General features: G+C 35.8%; 2 protein-coding genes and 1 long non-coding RNA gene across 7 annotated transcripts in view; 2 read left to right on the top strand and 1 right to left on the bottom strand.

The window, feature by feature from the left end:
* Positions 1–26,176, bottom strand: part of LOC127942441 (SLAM family member 9-like) — an 83,620-nt gene that overhangs the window by 47,341 nt on the left and 10,103 nt on the right. The gene's annotated exons all lie outside the window — the stretch shown is intronic.
* On the top strand, positions 6,689–13,910 carry LOC127942899 (uncharacterized). Of its 5 annotated transcripts, none has more exons than XR_008149468.1 (5): positions 6,689–7,014; positions 7,401–7,686; positions 10,358–10,773; positions 10,850–11,216; positions 13,786–13,910. It is a non-coding gene; the product is annotated as an uncharacterized LOC127942899 (long non-coding RNA). The 5 variants fall into 5 exon arrangements; XR_008149466.1 differs by lacking the exon at positions 13,786–13,910 and having other exon boundaries at positions 10,358–10,426; positions 10,745–10,773; positions 10,850–13,379; XR_008149469.1 differs by lacking the exon at positions 13,786–13,910 and adding an exon at positions 8,084–8,121 and having other exon boundaries at positions 10,850–13,379.
* On the top strand, positions 14,683–25,230 carry LOC127942861 (uncharacterized). The gene is made up of 6 exons (XM_052538862.1): positions 14,683–14,835; positions 20,318–20,653; positions 21,085–21,414; positions 21,728–21,850; positions 23,847–23,872; positions 24,381–25,230. The coding sequence occupies exons 1-6, from the start codon at positions 14,760–14,762 to the stop codon at positions 24,540–24,542; spliced, it is 1,053 nt and encodes a 350-aa protein (XP_052394822.1). The 5' UTR covers positions 14,683–14,759; the 3' UTR covers positions 24,543–25,230.

The following is a 26,176-nucleotide window of genomic DNA, read 5'->3' as shown; positions in this document are numbered from 1 at the left end:
GAAACTGACAACTTCTGGTGTTTTGTAAAAACAAAGAACACCTCAAAAAAGCAGTTAAGATGAGTAAAATTCATGGTAAACTAGTGCAATGTTCAAAGGCTAATGACAAAAAGTTAGTCAGAGGAGTCATTACAGGCATTCCGGTAAATGTAGAGACGTATGCAATAATAGCAAACATTAAGCAGGCCAAAGAATGCAAAGCTAAAAGACTTAAAACTAAAAGATTTGGAGACATTTGCAACAGCTTATCAGTTATGCTTACGTTTGAAGGAGAAACTTTACCAGATAAGGTTTTTGTTGGTTTAATGAGTTATGTGGTTAAGTTGTACATCTCTCCACCACTTTGATGTTATAAATGTCAATGGTTTGGGCATATCGCGGCTGTATGTAAAGGAAAAAAGAGGTGTAGGAAGCGTGGAGGAGACCAGGAGTATGATGAATGTGACAAAGCTCGCAATCAATGCTCAATTGTGGAGGGGAGCACAGTGCAGCATACCAGGGTTGTGAATTTAGTAAAAGAGCCAAAGAGGTACAGAAAATTAAGGTAACTGAAGGCATTGGCTACTCTGAAGCAGTAAAGCTGGTCCCCAGAGTGAATGTAATACCAAAACAAAATGAGGGCATTGGAAATGACATAATAAATGAAGAGGATGAAGAGATAAGGAAAGACAATTTTATTTGTCAGCAAACATGATTTTGTGATTTTTATGGTTGAAGTTATCAACTGTTTTGCACAGAAAACAAGTCGTACCGAAAGGATTAAAATTATTGTGAAAGCAGCTGAAAAATATTTGGGGATAAAAGGAATGGCTTGGGAAACAGTTAGGGATAACTTAAGTACAGACACTCTACCCAGCACAATGATGGTATAGACTAAATGGTGGTAAATGTAGGCATACAACAACGGAATGCTAGAAATTTAATAGCTAACGCCCAATAATTTAAGAAATATGTAGATGAGTTAAAAGAGAAACCAAATATAATATGTGTACAAGAATCATGGTTGAAATCAGAGTTGGATTTTATTATTACGGGATATTCAGCAGTTAGGAGAGATAGAGGAAATGGTAGAGGGGGAGGATTAGTAACTTTTATACAAAATGGTTTAAGCTATGAAATTATAAATGTAAATGATAAGAATGAATCAATTACAATAAGGATATGGACAAGTAAAGGTTCTATAAATGTAATAAATTATTATAATCCTTGTGGGAAAATACAGGGAAGTATTTTGGAAAATATTGTGGGATCACCACTTAGTGAGGCAATTTCTGGAGGGAATTCTGTAATGATATAGGAAGGGATGTGAAGTTATCTGATATATGGGGAATGATAAGGAGGATGGGAGGAGTTAGAAGGAATTATGAATTACCTGTTTTAAATAGTGGTGATAAAGTGGCAGTTACTAATTTAGAAAAAGCTGAAGTTTTAGCTCAAACATTTAGGAAAGTGCATAGTTCTGAGAACCTCACTAAGGAAGCACAAGTGAACAGAAGGAAAGTGTTAGAAAGTTTCCCAGATTTTTTAAAAAAGAAAGGACATTCGGGAAATCCATTAGATGTGCCTTTAAATATATGTTTGAGTTGAAAAAAGCAGTCCTTAATGCAAAACAGACTACTCCAGGAAAAGACATGGTATGTTACAAAATGTTAGCAAATATGACAGATGGGACAGTAGAAATAGTACTTAAATTTTTTCATAAAATTTGGGAAATTGGTCAGCTTTCATCAGTGTGAAAACATGCAATTATAGTACCTATTTTAAAGCCAGGGAAAAACCCGTCTGACCCGTCTAGTTATAGACCAATTGCTTTAACATCGCAGTTGTGTAAAATAATGGAAAGAATAATTACAGATAGAATGACCCATTATTTAGATAGCAATGACCTTTTTCCCCGCATATCAGAGTGGGTTTCGTAAGGGGCGAAGTACAATGGATTCATTTTTATGTTTAGAATCCAATATTAGGAATGCACAGACTAAGTATAAGTAAAATAAGTAAAGTATACAATTGGATTTTGGATTTTTTGTTTAATAGGAATATTAAGGTAAGAGTAGGTGCAGAATTTTCTCAGGTATATACAATAGAGAACGGAACTCCACAAGGTAGTGTATGTAGCCCATTATTATTCAATATTATGATTAATGATATATTCTCAAATATTGACCAGAAGATTGTAAAATCCCTGTATGCTGATGATGGAGCATTATGGTTTAGAGGCCGTGATGAATCTTATGTTAAATCAAAAATGCAAGAGGCAATTAAGGAAGTGGAAAAATGGACAAATAAATGGGGATTTATATTATCAATGTCAAAAACACAAGTCATATGTTTTTCAAAAAAAGCATAAGATCACACCTGTATCCTTAAAATTGTACAGTCAGCCTCTTGAGCAAATGAAGATTATTAGGTTTCTTGGGATGTGGTTTGATGAAAAACTGACATGGAAGATTCATTTGGAAAAAAACTGGTTAATAAATGTAAAAAGATTGTTCATATCCTACGCTGTTTATCCGGACAAGCATGGGGAGCAAGGAGGGCATCCTTAAAAAATATATATTGGGCACTAATGAGGTCTGTCTTTGATTATGGGTGTATAGCATGTCATCAGCAGAGTCTAACATCAAAGCTTTGGATGTCATGCAAGCTCAGGCTCTAAGGATATGTAGTGGATCTTTTAAAACATCTCCGGTATCTTATATGCAATTGGAAATGGGTGAGATGCCTTTGAGGATAAGAAGGGTACAACTGATGTTATCACACTGGATTAATGTGGAGGGACAAGTTGATAGCCATCCAGCTAAAGCTATCTTAAAAGATTGCTGGGAACATGAGAAGTCCAATTACAAAAGTTTTGGGTGGATTGGCGATGCGAAAGCTGAGGATATTGGGTTACATAAATTACAGTACTGTTCAACGGTTTCAGTCTCTCCTATTCCACCATGGTTTTTCCCTATACCAGATGTAGATTTAGGCATTCATAAGGAAATCAAAAGTAAGTCAAAGGAAGTAGCAGTGAGGGATGTTGTTAAATATTATCTTGATATGCATTTTTCTGACTATACATTCATATTTACAGATGGTTCGAAGGATCCAAAGACAGGACACGCTGGGTCAGGAGTATATATTCCAAAGAATGGGGTAATATGCCAGGAAAGAATAACAGATAATTTATCAGTATACACAACAGAGCTGATTGCAATTTTGTTGGCCTTGGAATGGGTGGAGGGAAATGAGTTAAATAACTGATTATATCTGATAGTTATTCAGCTTTAGAAAACATGAAAACTGGGAAATCTATAAGAAATGATATAATTCATAAAATTTGTATGGTTTTGCATAAGTTAAATGCAAAGGATTTAAAAATCAGGTTTCTCTGGGTACCTGCACATGTTGGAGTGAATGGGAATGAGGAGGTTGATAAACTTGCAAAACAAAAACTGGAACACAATAGAATATTACAAGTTCCATATAGTAAATCTGAAGCTAAAACATTCATTAAAGCATATGCAAGATCAAAATGGCAGGAGTATTGGGTGGATCAAGATACAGGGAGGCATTTATATAATATACAATCAGAAGTGGATATAGGAAGGACAGAATGAAGGAATAGAAAAAAGTATAATTACATGGTTAAGAATAGGACACACAGGGCTCAATTCTTCATTGAAGATAATAGGGAAACATCCAACAGGGAACTGACAATATTGTAGTCATTTAGAAATTGTAGAGCAGGGCTATTCAATTGGCGGCCCGCGGGCCACATGCGGCCCGGAAGCAACCTCCAAATGGCCCAGCCCGTGGTCCCGCCAAAAACGCGCATCCCTGCGTAAATTCATACTGTAGTACAGACCACGTAGCCTAGCAACAACGCAAACAATGCAGAGCGCGCCGGTTGTAGCCTAGATTACAATCAGTATGTCTTTCTCAACACTAAAACGTAAAATTGCCAATGAAAACCGTCAGTTTAACCCTGCCTGGACTGACAAATACTTGTTTATTTTACCGCCACATCCAAACGCCAAACCGATGTGTTTAATTTGTAATGAGTGCGTTGCAGTATTAAAACATTACTATGTGCGAAGGCACCACAATGAGAAACACCAGACTTTCCGCACCAATTTTCCCGCGGGATCTCAAGAGAGGGTAGCAAAAGTGCAGAGTTTGATTGCATCTTACAAACGGAGCAGTACTACCATGGTGCGGTCATTCACAGCCCAAGAGAGAGCTACCGCAGCATCCCTTCGTGTTTCCTGGATATTGGCAAAAAAGAAAAGGCCATTCACAGACTCTGAAACAGTGAAGGACTGTATGCTGGCCGTCGTGGATGAGGTGATAAATGACGATAAAATTAAAACGAGCGTAGCATCTGCTATAAAAAACGTACCCCTGTCAGATACTTCCAACATTCGTAGGGTTGAAATTCTTGCTGCAGATGTGTATGAAACACTGTTAGGAGACCTGATGAAAGCTGATACTATGTCTATAGCAGTAGATGAGTCCACAGACAAAACTGATACTGCTCAGTTGTGCATATATGTCCGTTTTTTTGACAGCAAATGCTTCAGAGAGGAGCTGCTCTGCCTACTACCGTTAGAAGGACACACAACGGGCGATATACTCTTTGGGAAAATTTCTGCTTTTTTTTAAAGACAATGGTCTGGATATGACGCGTGTGTGCATGCTTGTGACAGATGGGGCTCCATCCATGACAGGTAAAGTGAATGGTTTGGCAGCACGTTGGTCCGCTGTTGCACCTCAGTTGATCTCCTTACACTGCATTGTGCATCAGGCGGTGTTGTGCGCAAAACTAAGTGGGGCGCTAAAAACGACCATGGACAACGTGATGGCTACAATTAATTTTATTCGCTCCACATCAAGCCTCCAACACCGCTTGTTCCGCATACTGCTGTCAGAAATGTCTGCTGAGCACCACGACCTGCTTTTGCATAATGACGTGAGGTGGCTGTCCAAAGGCAAAGCACTGGAGCGTTTCTGTGGTCTCAGAGAGGAGATCATAACTTTCCTCCGCAGCAGCAAGCAAAAAAAGGCAGAAGCGCACTTGAGTCGCATACTGGACGACAGCTTCATGGCCGATGCATGCTTTCTGAGTGACATATTCAAACACCTGAATGATCTCAATTTGGCACTACAAGGCAGAGACAAAACTGTCATCGACCTTGTGGAACAGATGCGCGCATTCCCAGTTAAACTGGACCTTTTTGCAACTGATTTGAACACAGGCCGAATGCTGCATTTTCCGACGCTCCGCAAATGCGTCTCATCCCCCGCACAAATCACGGATGTGATGACAGATTTTATTACGAGGTTGAAAATGAACTTTGCTGGTCGATTGGATGGAATTGTTCTGCCCACAGAGGTGGCCGTTTTTGTCAGAGACCCGTTCACTGTTGCAATAGAAGGGGACTTATCCGCCAGAGCAAAGCAAGTGGTTCCTTCCATTGACGAGGGGAAATTCACTCTCGAACTTGTTGACATGCGGTCATCTGTAACCATGGCACAGGAGCTTTGCACTAACGGGCCTACAATGTTTTGGACTGATGTCAACGTACATCAGTTCCCTAACATTAAGAAAGTAGCGATCGTCATGCTCAGTATGTTTGGTTCAACTTACACATGTGAGTCAAGCTTTTCACACATGAACTCCATAAAAAGCAACTCTCGTTGCTCCCTGACTGACCATACTCTCCACCAATGCCTTCGGATTGCATTGACAACTTATGAGCCTAAAGTCACTGCTCTCGTTCAAAACAAAAAATGTCACTTCTCCCACTAAATTAGCTGGCTAACTGTAGCCTACATCAGTATAATGCTGGATGTGTAACAAAGGCATGCCTAATCACAAATGTGGTGATTTAAAATATGTTCCCTCAGTATGTGCAATATGTGCAGTAGTCCACCTTGAATTCATGTGTTAGTTGTGAATACTGTGCACTTTTTATGCACTTTGAGATGTTCCTGGGTCAAATGTGAGCAAGATGTTTATTTTGTTTCAAAAGGAAACCTAATGTTATTGCTTATCTACTACTGTGCACTATTTTGTTTTATGCACTTTGTGATCAGATAGATGAGATATGTTGCCTAGGTAGGCCTAGGTAAGAGGTGCCTAGGTCAGTTTTTTTTTTCTTTTGTAAGTGGAAAAATTCGGGGCTACCTAACTTTTATAGTATTTTTATGCACGTTTTGATGTGCAAACTGACCAAAGTTAAAAGAGAAACAATGAATAAACATTACATGTATTCAATAAAATTTGTTTGTGCTGGTTTAAAAATGTGTCTTTACAAGTTGCTTCGCCGCTGATATAACTGGCCCAGCTAACCTTCTTGGTTTGAAAATCTGGCCCAACTGATTTTGTAATTGAATAGCCCTGTTGTAGAGCATATTTTATTTCAGTGCACAAAGTACAGCCAAGAAAGAAACCAGCTTTTTCATATATATTTTATATATATATATATATATATATATATATATATATATATATATATATATATATATATATATATATATATATATATATATATATATATATATATATATATATATATATATATCTCCAATATCTCCTGATTCATACTCCAGCCCAGTCGGTGGCGGTAATGCACCGTTAAGTTGGTTTGCCAGCCGCCAAAAAAAAGAAAAAAAAAAGAAGAAGAAGCAGAAGAAGAAGCAGAAGAAGAAGCAGAAGAAGAAGAATTTACGATTGGGAAATCCTCGGTTTCCGTTTACTAGGTCGAGGCAAGCTGAGCAAAATATCCAAAAGTACTTTTTTTTTTACACAAGTTTTGGAGCTTAAGCATCGAACATCACATCGCAAGCAAAGATGATTCAAACGTTTGCCTGTTGTTGATGATTTTTGCACTTCTTCACATTGGCTTTCAATTAAACTTGAACAGAAAGTAACATTTTTGGTTTCCGCACATTTTGGACTTATTTTCGAAAACGTGGAGGAAATGCTAGGTGTTTTTCTCACACTGTGTGATTTGCTCTTTCATGGTAAGCCTTTTCTTTATATATATATATATATATATATATATATGAACAAACTCGCCATTATGAGCTCCCTTGATATCAAATATTAACATTAGAGAAATATAAAGAGTCATGTTATAAGTATGTTGGTTTGAAAACTAAGTATATATTTTGTGTAGTTTCAAGTAATCGTTAGTACTTTATGTAATGTTGTGACGCATTTTGATTTTGAAGGCAGGCGTGGGGGATTGGCCCTCCGTTTAAAAAAACAACCTTTGGGAAAATTAACCTTGATTTTACCACAAATAACATTTTCACAAATAAAACATTTTCACAGCAATTTTCTCTTGAATAATTTTGTCCCACTGTCCCAGGCTTGATTTATAATAATTTGTTCATTTCTTCTTCAGTTGCTTCTGGTGTTGAGATGAACGAAATGTCAGTGATGGAAGGAGATTCAGTCACTTTAAATACTGATAGACAAGACAGAATTATGTGGGATTACAATGAAGATCGCATTGTTTACATCACTGGAGATCAGACAATAATCTGTACAGATCCAGGCTGTCCTGAGAGCTTCACAGGTCGACTGAAGGTGGACAATCAGACTGGATCTCTGATCATCACAAACACAGACTCTGGACTTTTTCATCAACAACCGCTACCATGAAAAAACCTTCAATGTTACTGTTCATGGTGAGTCATTTAACATTTAAAAGCAGGCAATGTATGTTTGAATCAAATTTGTTTTTTTAAATATTTAAATTTTAAATTTAATTTAAATTTGTTTGCGTTTATTATACTGGTGAGTTTTAGCAGCTTGAAAAACAAAACTTTCCTTTAAATTGTGAATGGATTATGTGAGGGATATCAACAGTTAGGCAGCAATTCTTAGACTAAGGGCACTTTCATGTCCTTTGATCATATTTTATAAAAAAACATTTAATTTTGAAAAATTCACACTTTCATAGTTAAATTTACAATGAAAGTACTTTAGGAACTTTTTACCAGTACTCTATAATGATTTTTTTCACCTTTTTAAACATCATTATTACATGCAAATATTGCTGTTTTGTGCTTGTCCCACACCCAGACTACTGATCTTCTTTCAACCTAAGTCAGAACTCAGAAGTAAGGATTGGAACACCACTACTATGCCGTCAAACGTCATCATTCGTTGTCTAGCTCTTACAATACACACATATACTGGTGTGCTGGTGTGCATTAGAGCCTTGAATTATCATTCTGTATTAATGAGCTGCTTACGGACACACACATATCGGAAATCGCACAGCTCACACATCCAGGAGAAAATAAACTTGTCAATGCTGCCCCACGACTTTTATTAAATACAGTTTAAATACTGAATCGCTACATTACATTTTCTAGCGACGAGAGAATACAATCGCTGTTTTTAAGTAAACTCACTCTAAAAAGATAAACGAACAGACGCGAATACACGCAACTTCCATTTCTCCTTCTCGAATAGGCAATATTTGAGAAAATGGTTTAGCGATTTCTAATTATTGGGGGGATTACAGTCTGTAATGATATGACGTTAGCAAATATTAGCAATTTTTTGCAAACATTTCTTTGAGTAACATGACCGTTAATATGAACTCACAATTGAATGTTACATAAAACAATTGATTACTTTTTGTTATAATCCTTATTTATGCCAAAAAAACCTTACATTTATGTGTCTTTTTCTTCGCTGTAGCTGCCATGTTTCCGAGACACTTCATACCCCTTCGTTGAAGTGTAGTCCCAAAAAATCTTAATTTGAAGGGCTGTCTGGCCCTTCCCCTTACCCCTCCAACCAAAAGAGAATCGAGACACCCCTACTCCTTCACGTGAACGCGCGAAACGGAGCGGTAGGGGAGAGGGGAAGGGCTAAGGGGTAGAATTGGGATTGGGTCGAAAACGGAAGTTTGGAAAGAAATCTGCAAGATTTGGCCTTGAATCACATCTCTCTCTCACACACACACACACACATACTCCCTCTCTCATAAACTATTTCTTTCACACACACTACCTCACTTTCATACACATTATCTCTCACACACATACTGTCTGGTCACCATAATTGCCCTCTGGACAAGCCTCCATGTTTATTCTCTCTCTCTCTCTCTCTCTCTCTCTCTCTCTCTCATAGACTCACAGCCCTCGTGATCTTGTTGCTTTACAGTTCATGTTATATGATAATTTATATGTTATAGTTTAAGGTGTCTTTTAAATGTTCTTTTCAGAAGTGTTCATCTAAGAGAACAATTTGAATTGTACAATACCAAACTAACTCACATACAGCGTGTGCATGCTCAAGATGCTTATTAGTTCATGTTACAATGCATTGATATGACTAATGTTTAGGTGGTTTTTTTAAGGATTCCAAAATTCAAAACAGTGTTCATCTAACCAGTTATAATTTTACAATTACAATTTATGCGTAATTTACATTTTTCATGTGATTATTGTGGTTTGTTGTTTACAGTAAGGCTGTAACTGTTAATCTGGTTATGGAACCAAACACACTAAAGACTAATGATTTGGTAAATGGGTTTCAAATAAATATTTTCTGTTTTTCTACAGGGACGTCCATTCATTGTCATTTCCACAACACCCAGTCATTTCCACCACCTCGTAACTCTTTAAAAAATATGTACAAAATTCTAATCACTCATTAAAAATTTCTGCATAGATTATAGGATAATGTTCCACTTAATGCAATAACTCAACTAGTTATTTTTCAGAAATGTATCTAACCAATGCAATATTATATTTCAGGTGGTGGTGGATATAAGCTTTGCGTTTGGGCCTCATGACAATTAATTTACTTAAACCACAAATCTATGCTAATTGCGATATAGGTATAAATTGGTAAAACTATGTGTGACAGTGGTCTTACAATGTTACAACGATCGGAAAATGTCAAAAACACCAATTTGTCTTAAAATGTAAGTGCGTTCTCTTATGGATCATTAAACTAGACTAGTTATATTTAACTGTTAGATTGTGACAGTTTTGATTTGAACACTTTTTCCCTCCAGTTCACAAGGCCAAAAGTGCCTGTAGTTGAAGAACCACCCTAGGTGTGCATTACACAATATAAATATGTAAATAACTGCTTGATGCACAACTAGGCATGGCTTATCCGTGGTCACTTGTCAGCACTCAAAATTTAAAGCTGTTATTGGTGTTTATGGTACAGTTACCGAAATGGGAAAAAGGTGGTTATCTTCATCAGTTAAATGAAATCTGTTCATTATATAACGTAATCTTGATTCTTTCATATCCACACTTTTTAATGTTGTGTAATTTGTTGACCTCAGCAAAAAGATCCTCCAGCAGCTGTTGATTTGTGTTGCAGATGCTACTGCTGCCAAACGAGATGAAATGAAGTCAGGGCAGGATGGAGAATCTTTCACTTTAGATCCAGGTGTGATAAATAACCCAAATTATTTGATTACATGGCTTTTTAATGACACTTGCATTGCTCAAATCAGTGGAGATCAGAGTAAGATCCGTACAGATGTTAATTGTGAAGATGGTAGTGAGAGATTCATAGACTGACTGGAGGTGAATCAGACTGGATCTCTGACCATCATGAACATCACAAACACAGACTCTGGAGAATTACAGACAGCTGTTTAAACAAGATTGTGTGTGCAAGATATGAAAATATGTATTTTCTTCCCAATTTTCCAATTCGTCAAAGTCGTCTGTGTATGTAACTGAGTCATTATTATTCAAACAGGCAGCAGGGCGGAGCTAAGTCAAGTTCAGGTAATATAAACCTAAAGATTTTTGTAAAATCATCAGTCTTGTTCACTTCTCTTACCTTCTGTGTTTTTTTTTACAGGTGGTTTTTAAAGGGGTCATATGATGAGATTTACATCTCTTCTTTCTCATGCAAAGAAAGAAGACATAACTTTTATTATCCCAGCGTCATTTCATGGAGAAGCTGTGTGTTTCATTGTGAAAGTGAAACTACTTTATTTGGCCTTTCAAAAGAGGAGGAGATATCCACTTTGTCATGCCTGGAGCTGATCTGTGCTGGAATACATCAAATTCACACTCACCGTGGACAAAGCGGAGTCCAGCCCGGGGTCGTCACATGGGGTTGCCCGCAATCCCCGGCCGCTCCTTTGTCGAATCTGCCAACCATTCTTCGTTATAGCCACTGGCTTTGCAAGGACAGTCTGGCGCTTCTGTCTCACAGTTTGGAAGTAGGTTTACATCTGTAAAGGATTTGCCACTGATGATTCAAATGCGAATTTTGAGCAGTGTAAAATAGAGCTTGTTGTTTGTTATTTCTCCAATCACAAATGCAGACATGGTTTTGTGTTTATGTGACATACGACGATATACAACGCAACACGTAAAAAGACAGTAGAAGTCATTATAATCAGTAATTATGTCCCCACTGGATGCAACAATTGCCTCGTTTGAAACCGGTTTTATTGTTTTTGTCCTGTTATGCCGGTGCTCTGACTGGGACACGCCATAACAGTATATGTTGAGGGACGTATCACAACACCATGGATAGCTGGCCAATCAGAGAACACGTCACTTTTCAGAACGATGAGCTTTGTAAAAAATTATGCGTTTCAAAAAGGCGGGGCATAGAGGAGCAGCAATAATGTACATTATGTGGAAATAATATTTTAATGTTTTTGAACCTTAAACCGCATAAACATATGGCATTACACGAAATAATGTTCTTTTCAGCAGCATCATATGACCCCTTTAAACAATATTCATATGTTAGTCAGACTAAGGCTGTGCTAATGGCACGTCCCAATAAAAACTGAGACTGCCACTAAAACACCACCGTGGCATTATTTATTATTTTATTTTCATTGAAATGGACAGTGAAGAGACAATGGGAAATTAGGAAAGAATTATCAAACTCACTCAAATGGTATTTCACATACCTTCAATTACATAAACATTGCTTCAAAAAAGGCAATTAAGCAGTAAACCAGCAATAAAGTTAGAAACAAAATGTTACCAGCAAAACCCTGAGTGCTTGACGTTTTTTCAGTGTGTAGAGGGTTTTTTTAAGCTGCTATAGAGATCCAAAACAAGAGCAAAGGACAAATTCTTTGTTTCTTGTCATTTGCACCATAATAACATTAGAACTGATGTACTTGACAGATCAGTTATTTTGTCCCATCTGTTAATGTCCTCTTTTAACTGACTGTTTACATGATTAACTCGCCAAAATGGTTATTTTGACCAGGAAATGTATTTGATGTATTTATAATCACACAAGGCATCATACTGCAAGACACAAATGCTCTTCATGTATTGTAGTTGGCACTGATGGTTGCGTTATTTTACTATTGACATCTCACTGTTACATATTATGATAACTTGTGTAGTGTGACAAAATGTGGTTTTAGAATGTTACCATTAGTTGCTTAGTAATTACGTACCTCAAATTCACATGCTCTGGATAATCATGGAATCACAGTGTTCTGTATAAACCGTTGTTTCAGTGTTTGGGTGGAAAAAATTTGAACTTTTCCAATTTTTATTAAAAAAGTATTAAAATTCCACTCAGGAAAAACTCTGTAGTAAAGCACAATATCTATATGATAATGTGCAATGCTAGAGCCATTATGCACACAAGTCACATGGTGCTTTCGTCCAATCAATGATACTGAGTATACAAATAAAAACATTACCCGAGGTTTAAGGATGTATAGCATCAGAATGAAACATCATCTTATGTATACCAAGGATTCAAGTGCAGGCAAAAAGCACAGGATAAGTTATCATAATAAGCAATGGTATTAGAGCAACTAGCAAACTTTTTGGGATGAGAGTGATGCTGTCATCTCACATGCTCATATACACACCATAACAGCCAAAAATGTGTCATTTGTGCTCAACAATTTAACAACATTAATAATAATTCACCCACCTTTGTGTTGTGCTTTAACTTATCCACTCTTTAACTGATATTTATACCTTTTTTGACAAAGCGATCATTTGAATATAGAGCTACAAGTTCAAAATCTGATCTATTATCATGCTACAATATGTCACTCATTAATCAACTTAGCCTATAAAATGTAGAAATTGGAATACTGGTGAAATTATTAAAAAATTTGTCCAGCCACCCAAACCAATTTTGATGTGCAATCAAATTCCAGCCGTCTGGCAACACTGGTTCTGTTATAATGTGCAGAAGTTAAACATAGTTTTTATTTGTACTTTTATGTGAATCACAACAGAGTTGTAATGTCATCTTGCCTGAAAAAAAAAGAAGAAAAAAAAGGTGATATTTCATGAAGTGCTATTTAGATGTGGTGCAGTCTAATTTCAGGTGAGGATTTTTCCCCCATCTTTCTCCTAGTTCTTTCCATGAATTGTTTGTGCGATTTTATTATACAAATTGTATCAATTATGTATTTATATAATAAAAATATGTTCTGATACAGATTATTTGCCTCAATGTTTGGGAACACTTTTGTTTTCTTATGAATTCACCTGTAAATATGTAAACAGGCTCAATAGAATAATAGGGACTTGAATTATTATATTTTTTATTATTTTATGCAGAAATTAAAAGCAACGGCAATTATAGACATACTCTTGGTTTAGAAATGCAGGGGCTGTTATGTTTAAGGTACAGAAGCATTATGGAAACATAAACATTTGATGCGCTGTATTATTTTTGTTTTGGTGACAGTCCAAAAAATAAGTTTAAGGTTTATGAAGCTGATATTCAAATAACTACGTCCAATTTAAAAGATGCCATACATTGCAGTTTATTTTATGTTGCAGGTGACACGGTTGACCAGTCTGTTTCTTTGAAAGAAAACTCGCTGAAAGAACTCGGTGTTAGAATAGTTTTGCCAGGTGAGTAGTACACTTTAAAAAACACTGGGTTGAGCTCAACTTATATGTACAGCTGTTTACTACTAGCCCTGTGTAAATTGCTAGAATTATTTTATGGTGGCCTTCAGACTTATCCCTTAATAAAACATGAACAAATACATGGTGAACTACTGTATTTATTACACAGTATTTTTATTATCTGACATGAATTTGACAATAATATTATTTATTTTCTTAAGCAAAAAAGAACTTCAAATGCAGCCAAAAATCTAACACCGCAAACAAAAAAAGGTATTTTAGTTTTACAATATAACTGTATAAAAAACTGCAACAAATAAGTCTAGGAATAAAAACGTAAAAAAAAAAACAAGCAAACAGTCTAGGCATAATTATTATTATTATTAGAGACGTATTATTATTACTACATAGAGACATAGCTAAATCTACTGTAGGCTACAACTAGCTTAAACAGTGGGGGGGGGGGACGTGTGATAGATAGATAGATAGATAGATAGATAGATAGATAGATAGATAGATTTTGATTCTTTCTGCTGATGAGAGACTTGGTCACTATGTAAGACCAAAGATCTTCATGGCAACCAATCAAAATAAATGTTCGGTTTAACGTGAATAAATTGACAATTTATTAATGATAGACGTGATAATCATTCTTGTTTGAAATGCGCGAAAATGAAACTGCGCATGCTCCTCGATTTACCGCTCAAACTAAACCACGCCCCTTAGAACTGAAACCCTGGCGGTCCTGAATCTGTTGCCTCCGGTTGTGCAGGAACATTGGAAAAAGGTCTGTGTAGGGAACCCGCCTAAAAAACAGATTACGATCCGAACATGCCGCGTGATATCACTTGTTATTAAACAGTCAGAGCTAAAATAAATTAAATTATAAAGAGAAAGGGAAAATGAATCGGAATCTGCTGCCATATTTTCTTATGAAGACTCGATTTATTTGGACGTCTGTGTTCTTGTTCATACATGGTAAGACATAGTATCTTTTCTAGTCAACCATTACAAAGAATGATGAACGGTACGAAACTAGGTGGCTGAACATTTCATTTAAATTCCCACGTGTTCACTGCTCCAAGATCATACAGTGAATGTTGTAATCTTATAGTACGTAAACTGATTAGTGTTGAATCGAATCGCCTTGAAAAAGATAAATGAATACATGTTTAGAGGAAGCAGCTAATATGAGTCAGGATGAGATCAGATGTGATTATGTGAAATGTGACGTGATTAATCCGATGTGTTAATCCGTGATGGTCTGCTTTGTTTGCGTGTTACATTAGAACGGTTGTCAAAAGTATGTACAATGGGTACAGTAGCTGCAATTTTAAAAGAAATTGACCGGTATTATTCTCTAGTAATTTGAAGTTTGGTAGAATTTTTTTATATTGTTTTTTTTTTATTTATTTTTTTTTACCTCAAACCACGACTCACGACTTTGTAGCGTTACAGACAAGTCACGCCAAACTGCCTGAGCGCAAGGAATTGTAGCTAGATTATTAATTTTATTGCAACGTTATATTGTCCTCAAGTCTCCATGTTCTGTTGTTTCGCGCGCTTTTGATTATGCATCTAACTGCAGAACACTTTTATGCTGTGTCTGAAATCGCTCACTCATTCACTTATTCACTGATCCCTATATAGTGCACTATATAGTGGATAGGGAGCGGTTTCGGACACAGCATTACTTCACAGCAGTGGGCGGGGCAAAAGTTATCTTACTAGACATAGCGCCAAGTAGTGTTTTGGATGACAATGGCAGTTGTATTTATATAGCACTATTTACTACAAGCAGAGTTGACCAATGTGCTTTGCAACAGAATATCTGAAAACGGCAATAATACAATGAAAAATAAAAGTAAAACCAAGAACAAGGAGAGAAAGGGAAAAAAATAATAATTTTAAAGTGGTAATCTTCGTTGATGTAAAGTCAGTATTTTATTCTGAGTATTTAATCAGATGATAGATAGATGAAACATTAGTCAAAACAAAGCTTGATGATTTGAATATTTGATTAAAAAAACTAATATTAAAGCAAAGCAGGGACATATTTATCAACAATTATCAAAATTGATAAATTAAAACTCGAGAAACACAAACACAATTTTGGAAAACAAATGGTTCTTCGACCAGTTGCTGGTCGTCAGCCATTTAGGCCTTCTGGTCTTCGTCATTCATTTGGAGGAACTTCCACTCTTTCACCACATCTCTGAAGCCCAGAGGTTTTCCTGCAGCCATCCAACTGCAGTGTGGAGTTCTTTTCTTATCTTTAGCTCCTAAATTGTGTGGACAAACAAGTGTTGGAACTTGGAAATCCCTTTAATAATACTGTGCATTCAGTATCATGTTATACTAAAAAAGTATGAGCTTTAATTAGGATGTTGCAAGCATTATAAAGGTTTGATTGTTTTTTGTTGTTGTTTTTGTTGTTTTCCCCAAGTGCCCTTATTTGAGATAAAAACATACCCTGTTTCAGATGTCAGTCTCCTGCACTTCTGGCACTTACACACAGTGAGGACATGTTTCCTTTGAAAAAAAAAAAAAAAAAAAAAAAAAAAAATATATATATATATATATATATATATATATATAATTATGGTTATTTGTAGTCTGGACAGAGAAAAACATAAGCGAGAAGATGTACCTTTCAAGTGCAAAATTGTCCAAGAAAATGAGGCATCATATTTTGACATCATATTAATATGAGCAAATATTAATATATCATCAAACTGAATTAAGTCTCAATTATCTTTTTAAACAACAACTTACAGTTGTGAAATCAAAGGGCATCTCAAGGACCATGTACAGAGCATACTGAAAAGAAAACTAATTTATACAGGGGTCAAGGGAAGCACTTTTGTTTATCCATTCTAATGAAAACGTAGTTTATATATATAAATATATATAAATATATTGTATATAGGAGAGAACATATATGGGGGGGGGGGGGGAGGAGAGAACAAAACATTTTAAACCCCCCCACCCCTTTTTTATTTTTAAGAAATAATAATCTAAATAAGAAAGTAAAACTGCCAGCAGGTGGCCGTAAAAGTCCTTATGAGCCATTCATTCATTCATTCGATTAGTTCAAACAGCCGATTCATTCAGGAATTCAGTAAATGGCTCACTTTATGAATTGGCTTTTGAATCATTGGTTCACCTAAATTGTTCAAAACGCGTATTCATGCACAACAATTCTGCTAAGCTTTAGTTATAGGCAGAGCTGGGTAGATTACTTATAAATTGTAATCAGTTATTGATTCCAGATTACATGACAAAATTTGTAGTCAGTAATATAATCTCTTAGATTACACATATTTGGTAACGTAATCTGATTACTTTTGGATTACATTTAGATTACATTTTTTTGCTAACCCTTATTTGATAGCACATATATTGAATTAGCCTAATCTTGTACTATTTTGAAATTATAAAGAAAAAATATATTCCACAAAATATATTTAATTCACCAACAAGAGCCACAATTGATTATTTTTCAAGTGCAATGTGTGGACAGTTAATAACACTAATGTGCCTTGCTGTTAGTGTTTGCTACTAACACTGAATAAAATTTATAATTAATTACTTATAATTAAGTAAATTTATAAAACAGCTACACTACAAAAACCACCCACATGGAAAGAACCTATATGTGTATATATGATAATATATATGCTGCATATATGCGTATGTATGCCACATATAGGCAAAATTAAGTTGCATATATGTGCATATACGGGAAATATAGGTCTCCTGTATTGCTTCTTCATATCCACATATAAGTCCTATATATACAAGATATGTCTTCTATATAGCTAATGGCAGGATCTGGTCATTTTGTAGCTCATATCTCATTTTTGACTGTCATACATGATGCCTAGCTCATATTTTTTTTTTTTGTACTATTTGATTGATCTTGAGTAAATAAATAATGTACATTTCTACATTTTGGACTTTTATTTATGTTGCCTAGCAGCTATGGATTTTAATTTTACTATTATTGGTGAACATATAGGTGCATATGTGTACCTATATAGGTATATGTATGCACATATATATGTGTACATATAAATGTGTGCATATATGTACATATAATATAGGAAACCGGCCAATTTTATATATGTCACATATATTAAAAACCTATATCAAAACCTATATTGAATCATATATGTTTATATAGTTTTTTTCCATGTGGGCAATATTGAAAAACATGAAATTCACAGCAATATCACTGCTACGTTAAATATTTAATCTAATAAAACACTAGAAGTGCATATGAATGTATCAATAAATAAAAAAAAGCTACATTGAAAACAAGAATTTTGAAAAAGAAGAAAAAAAAAAAGAAATTTAGGAGAATCAATGAATTGTGAACAATTTATTACTATTGTGTAAATAAAATGTAATCATGTAATCCATAAAAAAAGTAACTGTAGTCTGATTAAAAGTATTTTAAAAAGTAGTTTACTCTAATTACAAGTACTTAAAGTTTGGAATCTGATTACGTAATCCAGATTACATGTAATCCGTTACTACCCAGCTCTGGTTATAGGTCATATTTTTATTGGGAAAACAGAGCAAAAACTGACAATATTCATTCAGTCATCCAGATAATTGTTGCATACAGAAAATGTGCACACCATGCACAGCATTCATACTGGATACTGCAGAAATATTAAAAGTAGTAGTATGATAGTATGGCATTTCGAACACAGCATGGGAGTACATCGATCAAGTATGAGTTTACGGGTGTCTGGGAAGAAATTATATTAAATCAGTAATTAATAGGGAAGTACTAAGAATATGACAACAAAGATGGGAAAGTAGCAACACAGGTAGGCGATATTAAAATATTTTAAAATCAGTAGGGGGTAAAAGCAGTTTTATGGAAGACACAGTAAGGAAGAAGTAATGATTTCTAGATTTAAGGATGGGTCACACAGGATTAAATTCATCACTTGTATTAATGGGGAAGCATGGAAATGGTATGTATGATGAATGTAATGTTTTTGAAACAGTAGAACATGTGGTTTTTAAATGTAGTAAATATGAACACACTTTTAAACAATAAAAAGAACAAGCCAGTGAGTGTCGTGTACCTTCTGGGAATGGGTTTGAGTGAAGTTGTGAACGGCCATTGAACAGAAAGAAGAAGTGTTCACGGGTGGAAATTCACGGGTTTGACTGATGTTTCAGTGCACTTTCACGCAAAGAAGGTTGGAAAAACACGGGTTACGGGTTGCGTAGTTTTGCGGTGCCAAACTGTCAGACTGAAGGTCTGGAATCCATGGCAGCTTTCATTTGCCAAGGCCCACCCATGAGGCCATTCGACCGACATGTCCAACACCAATCACAGATTGTTTCATTCATCATCATGTTTCGCGGCGTGAAAATGTCGCCACAGACCGGTGTCTAAAACTCTTAGATGTATTGTAAAGATTATGTGCCGGAAACTTTAAATATATAACATACTTTTGAAAATCCAGCGTTTAGTTGATCCTGATAAGTGCTCGTCATCACAGTTGTAAACACAACGGCTTTCTTCTTTCGTGAACGGTATCTTTAACTCCACAGAGTTCAACCAATCCGATGACGACTTCGACATTCCTGAAGTGTTTCCACTTTTTTGTCCCATATGCATCAGATGCTTAGCCAATGGTCCGTGGACGTGACATTTAAGGCTGAGACTACGGGTTGTCTGGAACACAACATGATTCTTAAACCGCTCTGATTGGCCATTGTGATTACACACACAACACATCATGTCTGTGATTGGCTACAATGATCATCGCTTAACGCTGCCTTAACATGCTATCAGAATTATAGAAAATACAAGTTTCCTAATCCGCAATTAGACGTGAACGCCTCTCAAGTCGTATTTACTACTGGTAAATAATTTTGATACCTGTGAATCGGAGTTGGGTGGATCATAAACTTAAAAGGAGTCAGGGGACAACCATTGCTGCTGTCAGTGCTGTTCTCAAAACAACTTAATCCCTTTGTCTTGTTGCTAAAGTAGTGTATTTATAGTCTAGATGTGAACAATTATTCGAAACAAATTGTATGTTTTATAAGCAGTGGAATAAGCATATATTTGACTGAAATTCCAGAGTTGTCAGCAAACTGCATGTGAAACAAGTACAAGTTCAAACAAATGAACTATATAGTAATGCCAGCTGTAAACAAAAGCCACTGATAAGCAGCAAATGTGTTTAAAGCTACTGGAGTCACACAATCCTCTCCATACAGACTGACAGATGTGTAAAACTGTGTTTCAGTCACTGCTAACCAAACCTCACAAAGATAAACCTCTAAAAGTCATTACTTTTGACAACACTAGAATACAGACATATTTTTTGTACTCGCAATCTTTATTATCTGTAAAATTATTATTTAAATGTTGTATTTTTGCATCTTATTATGGCTTATTATTCTCTGTTAATTTCTTCTTCAGGTGTGTCAGCTGTTGAAACAGATGTATCATCAGTGTCAGTGATGGAGGAAGATTCAATCACTCTAAACACTAGTTTTGAAACAAACCAACAAGATGATATAAAATGGTATTTCAGTGGCATTCGCATCGCTCTAATCACTGGAGATTTCCATAAGATCTGTACAGATGTTCAGTGTAATGAAGGAACTGAGAGATTCAGAAACAGACTGAATCTGGATCATCAGACTGGATCTCTGACCATCACAAACATCATAAACACAGACTCCGGACTTTATGAATTAAAGATCATCAGCATCAGAAAAAGCAGTGAAAGGACCTTTAATGTTACAGTTCATGGTAAGTCATTTAGTAAATTTAAGTAACAGAATTAATGGGTTTTTTTTTTTTTTTGCATTGTCATTCATGTTTTCTTTTTTTCTCATTTGTATTTGATGCAGTATATAGTTCATCTCTTTAAAAACAAATTACTGTTAAGTGTAATAGTCAAATTAAATCTTTAAACAGTTCAGTTTGATTTAAAACTAAATCATCCTTCCAAAGCGATAATAGGAGAATGTGATCATAGATGGAAAATAAAACTAACAGTTAAAATGATCACAATGATGATTTCATGTAAAATAAGTTTCTTAAATGTGTCTAAAACAGATACATGTTTTAGTTTTTTTGAAAGCATGATTAAATCACTTTCATATCCACAATTCTTTCATGTTTTTTATGTGTGTTTGAACATAAATATCTTCCACTCCGCTTGTTGGTTTGTGTTTCAGATATTCCTGCTAATGAACGAGAGCAAATGCAGAGAAAGTCAGTGAAGGAGGGAGAATCTGTCACTTTAGATCCTGCTGTAATGAAAAACCCAGAGGATGTGATGATGTGGTATTTTAATCATATTCTCATCGCTGAAATCACTGGAGATCAGAGTAAGATCTGTAGAGATGATCAGTGTGATGAGAGATTCAGAGACAGACTGAAGCTGGATCATCAGACTGGATCTCTGACCATCACAAACACCAGAACCACAGACTCTGGACTTTATCATCTACAGATCAACAGCAGCAGATTCAGCATCATGAGGAGCTTCAGTGTTTCTGTCATTGGTGAGTATCATTTTATGTAGTCCCCTGAGCAATTTAAACATAAATGTACCTAGTGATTTTTGGAAACTTTCCAGAAACTTTCCAAACAATTCAGAATGTTTTGTGAATGTTTCCTAAATTTACCAGGGATTTTCAGCCTCTTTGCAAACTTAGTATTTTTATTTTCATTTTTCTGACAGCTCACAGTGATAATGCAATTTATAAGTATTAATCAGTATTATAAAATCTGAAGACCAAAGCAGATAAGTGTAAATACATTGGTAAAATCGATTGTAAGTTGCTCTCTAGTAATAATGACTGTCTGTATTTACAGTTCCAGATTCAAGTTTGTCATCAGCTGCTGTAGCAGGAATATGTGCTGCTGCTGCTGTTAGTGTCCTGCTGCTGCTGGTGACTTTATCTGTGATTTGTTACCGTGGTCAAGTAAGAAGGAAAGGTGAGTATTACATTAGTGATGGGAAGTCTCATTATTTTCTCCTAAATGGTTCTTTCAAACAATACGTTTCCATAATCTGGTTCAAAAAAACTATTCAGCAATTTGTTTACGTTAATACTAGGGATATACCAATGAAGTATTTTGCACCCCAGTTTGAGTCTGTTTTAATATCTGATCTGATCTGGTCTGATGCTTAATCAATCCAGTGTATACAGGGCAAATGCAAGTATCTATCATAATGATGCACAATAATGAATAAGGGGCTACTGATATAAATGTCTTTTATTTTTGAGATGACCCTGTCTAGGTTAAGGCCGCAACATAAACTGAAATCAGCAATCAAAGCTCCTTTATACATTTATTTATAGAACCACAGAGTAAAACCCTAACTCCCTATCTAATGAAAAACGGGAGAAAACAATATTTACAAAAGAAAATGGCACTCTCCCCCCCCTACAGCTTCCAAGTGTAGAAAAGAGTATTTACAATACTATACAAAATGGAAAATGAGCGCACAATTTAGCACCTGAAAATCCACACTGCACACAATAGGCAGATCAACAGGCAAGCCAAGAGCATCAACATCCTGTAGCAAACACACAACAGCACAGTTACAATGGAACAACAGGAAATCACAAGTTGAGCAGAGCTCCCTCCTCGGGCACAGCAGATTTTTTTTTTTTTGCTGCTCCCTGGTCCCATTAGCACCAATAAGATCTGGAGATCACTGGTAGGATCCAACCCTGTGAGGGAGAACGAGAGGACCAGCAAAGCAAGAGCCACACATGCACACTATATGTCTTAAGACTTAACAATTTTGTATGTACAGTAAACAGAATAATTTCAACAAAAAAGAAAAAAAGGCAGAACTAAGATTGGCAACCCGTAGCAATGCGTTATGACAACGTCTCAGATAGTCTGATGGCAGATAAAAGTAAACATTAAATAAATGACTTTTGAGTGCTTAGTTACAAAATTGTACATTAAATATGCTAAGCTTGAATGTGCATGGCACCCTAGAACAGACCAGGGCCGGGTTTCCCGATACAAATTGATCTTAGTGCTTAAGAACGTTTTCTATGAGTAATTTTACGATTGTTTGTTATTGTTTCACGTGCGTTACCCAACAATGCACCTAAAACAATCGCACGTAGCTGTGCTTTAAGTGCTACTTGGGAGTCGCTGTCCGTTTGTCAAGTGCTGAAATGTCACCTAATAGAATGACTCTTAACTGTAGTACATGATTGTTTATTGACGTTAACCTAATGCAATGTAAGTTGGTTTGGATAAAAGCGTCTGATAAATTTCTGGGTCCAATACATAGCTGGTTTTCGTGCACTTCAGCAATTCATTGTCATTGACAGCACTGAAAGCATTTCCTACATTACTACTTTTAATCTTTTTTTTTTTTCTTCTTTTTTTTTTTCTTCAGTCATTTAATTTAAATGTTTATTTCAAAATTGTCCTGCCCTTTTAATTAATTCATTTATAAAGAAAACGAGTCATAATGTGTACAATAAAGCACAATCAAATCCTTATGTTATAATCACATTGCACTTGAATCAAGTTGAAGTTGTAATCTGCCGATTGTCCTGCAGGTGATCTCATAAATCTGTCTTCTTACGATGCACTTAGGGTTTAACGATTACTCCAGAGAACTCGTAGTTTCAAGTGCTACTTAAGTTACGATGCTTTTGGGAAACTGAGTGTAATATTAAGATCAGTCGTACAATCGTTTTTATGAACTTCTTAGGGTTACAAAGCTTTTGGGAAACTCAGCCCTGATTGGTTCTTGTGCTTCATGCACATTTGAGCATCCTCTTTTCTTTTTAAAGGTGTTTGGTTAACCTTCTGAAAGGTGCAGTTACTTCCCAGCTCTGATTACACAAAAAACTGAAGTAACAATTTTGTTGACATTTTGTTAATCTTTTTTTAAAGATTTCTCCAATTAACAAAGTAATGTGTGTTTAATTGAGTTTATTGTTGTTTTAAACAGACACCAGGATGCAGTACAGATATCAGGTGAGATACTATGAGCACTCAATGTGTTTGCCTACTAAAAAGTCTGATTCAGATCTGCAAGTTGGCAACATGTTCGTATGTGTATGTGACTCAGAAGTCATTACACTGACTGGAACACTATTTAATAACTGACTCATCAAGACTTATTTATAAATAAACAATTGTATGGATGCCTTTTGTTTTATTATTTAATTACAATGGTTTATTAATGATAGTATTATTAGAAATGAATTTGTGCAAGTAAGCGCACATTATTTTGTAAGTGCAAGGGTGCCAATACTTTTGGCCACAGTTGTGTATAGCACAGACGAGTGTAATTTGTTAGATTCATAAAAAAAAAAAAAAACATCCCACCTTTTTAGAATAAGGTTTAATATTTAGGAAAAGAAAACCATGCATTCTGCAAACATGAAGTGAAAGACAGAATTAAAGTTTCTAGTCTAGTATTCTTTGTGTGTCATTAGTCTGGTTCATTTCTTTTACCTTCTGTGAATCTGGTTTCTTACAGGTTAATGGTGTTGATTTGTCACCTAATCCGAGTGAGACTCCACTGATGAATGATGCTGGTGAGAGATCCTGTAATCACACTGTTGCTCAAGTGAGAAACACTACCAGTGACTCTTCTCCGAATCAGATTGAGATCGAGTCTGAGGCTGCCAGTGAGATCTAACATTATGATGCTTTCACTGAAATGGAAAGTGAAGAAAGGATTTAACGATCGTAAGACAATCTCTCGTTGCTCAGAGAAATAGTGTTCCTATACTAAGATTTTAGGAGTCACTACTGATTCCAGGTGCAACTTTATCTCAACACCAATTCTATATAAAGTTATATAAACTTGAATTCAAAATATAAAATTAAAAGTTATTATTAGGTTACTTTTATTATTAAATTACAATTAATTTGCCCCACAATAATTTCATAGCACATCACCACATAACTGACACGCTGATGATAATGAAAGTTTACCACTCATTGAAAATGTTTTTGTAAGGTCTTTTAGAACAGGTCTGTTAATTTATACAATGAATTAACAGGCGTATAATTAAAATAATTAACACTGCAGTCCTCAATGAAAATTAAGAGCAGCTTTATTTCTAGCATCGACTTTCAAAAACAACCTGTTTTAACACAATTTTTTTTTTTTAAGTGAGTGAAGTGACATTCAGCCAAGTATGGTGACCCATACTCAGAATTTGTGCTCTGCATTTAACCCATCCGAAATGCACACACACAGAGCAGTGAACACACACACACACACTGTGAGCACACACCCGGTGTGCCGTTATCAGCATATGTTGAAGTAGATTCGTCTCATGTTGTATTTGGGAGAATATGCGTCATTAATGCAGCTTTAATGTGAGCACGTGTGAGCACACACCCGGAGCAGTGGGCAGCCATTTATGCTGCGGCGCCCGGGGAGCAGTTGGGGGTTCAATGCCTTGCTCAAGGGCACCTAAGTCATGGTATTGAAGGAGGAGAGAGAACTGTACATGCACTCCCCCCACCTACAATTCCGTCCGGCCCGAGACTAGAACTCACAACCCTTCGATTGGGAGTCCAACCCTCTAACCATTAGGCCACGACTATGTATGTATGTATGTATGTATGTCAAGAGAAATATTAATGGAATCATTTATGTGCCGTTATCAGCATATGTTGAAGTAGATTCGTCTCATGTTGTATTTGGGAGAATATGCATCATTAATGCAGCTTTAATACTTTCACTTTGTATAATTGACTGAGGTTGAGATGTTCTCCGGCGTAACTCTTGTGCAAAATGTGCAAGTTTTGCAGCCTTCTTGGTTTAAAACCGATTTTGCGCTACCCAACTGGTCTGTAGGCTTTTCCTGATCATTCGATTTAAAATAACCAGCACATGTTTCATTCGGTCCTGTTGAAGCTTTCTGTTATGGTATTATGGCCCATCACAGTCTAATCAGACATCTCGCTGACGAATGTCTGCTTTGTGTGCCAAAACAGGGACCTGTGTCTTTAATGCAATTAAAACAACTAAAGACAGATAGAAAGTCGTTGTCAGACCTGATTGAAGAACTTAAAGCACTGGTTTCATTTTGTATTTTTTTTTTTTTCTATTGTATTTATGTGTGCCAACGGTGATCATTTGGTTTATTCGTTTTTATTTATTACCTGATTTGTTGAGATATGTCAGTTGTTTACTTTCCTTTCAGACATAATCGACTGTTTCTGGGGATACTTGCCAAGACTTATTTTGACATTTTATCTGTTCAAGAGCAAGAACACGTGAAATAGATTTGCGCACTGTCTGAGAGAATCAGGAAT

This window comes from Carassius gibelio, chromosome A22 (assembly GCF_023724105.1).
Source record: "Carassius gibelio isolate Cgi1373 ecotype wild population from Czech Republic chromosome A22, carGib1.2-hapl.c, whole genome shotgun sequence".
NCBI classification, from domain to species: Eukaryota; Metazoa; Chordata; class Actinopteri; order Cypriniformes; family Cyprinidae; genus Carassius; species Carassius gibelio.
The sequence above is the reverse complement of the archived record's forward strand: the minus strand, read 5'-3'. Positions and strand labels throughout refer to the sequence as shown.

Excerpts from the sequence above, each read along its gene's own strand:
- LOC127942861 (XM_052538862.1), top strand. The coding sequence starts at position 14,760 with ATGAATCGGAATCTGCTGCCATATTTTCTTATGAAGACTCGATTTATT. Across the intron at positions 21,851-23,846 it reads TGGTCAAGTAAGAAGGAAAG|ACACCAGGATGCAGTACAGA; the intron begins GTGAGTATTACA and ends TGTTTTAAACAG. Across the intron at positions 23,873-24,380 it reads GGATGCAGTACAGATATCAG|GTTAATGGTGTTGATTTGTC; the intron begins GTGAGATACTAT and ends GGTTTCTTACAG.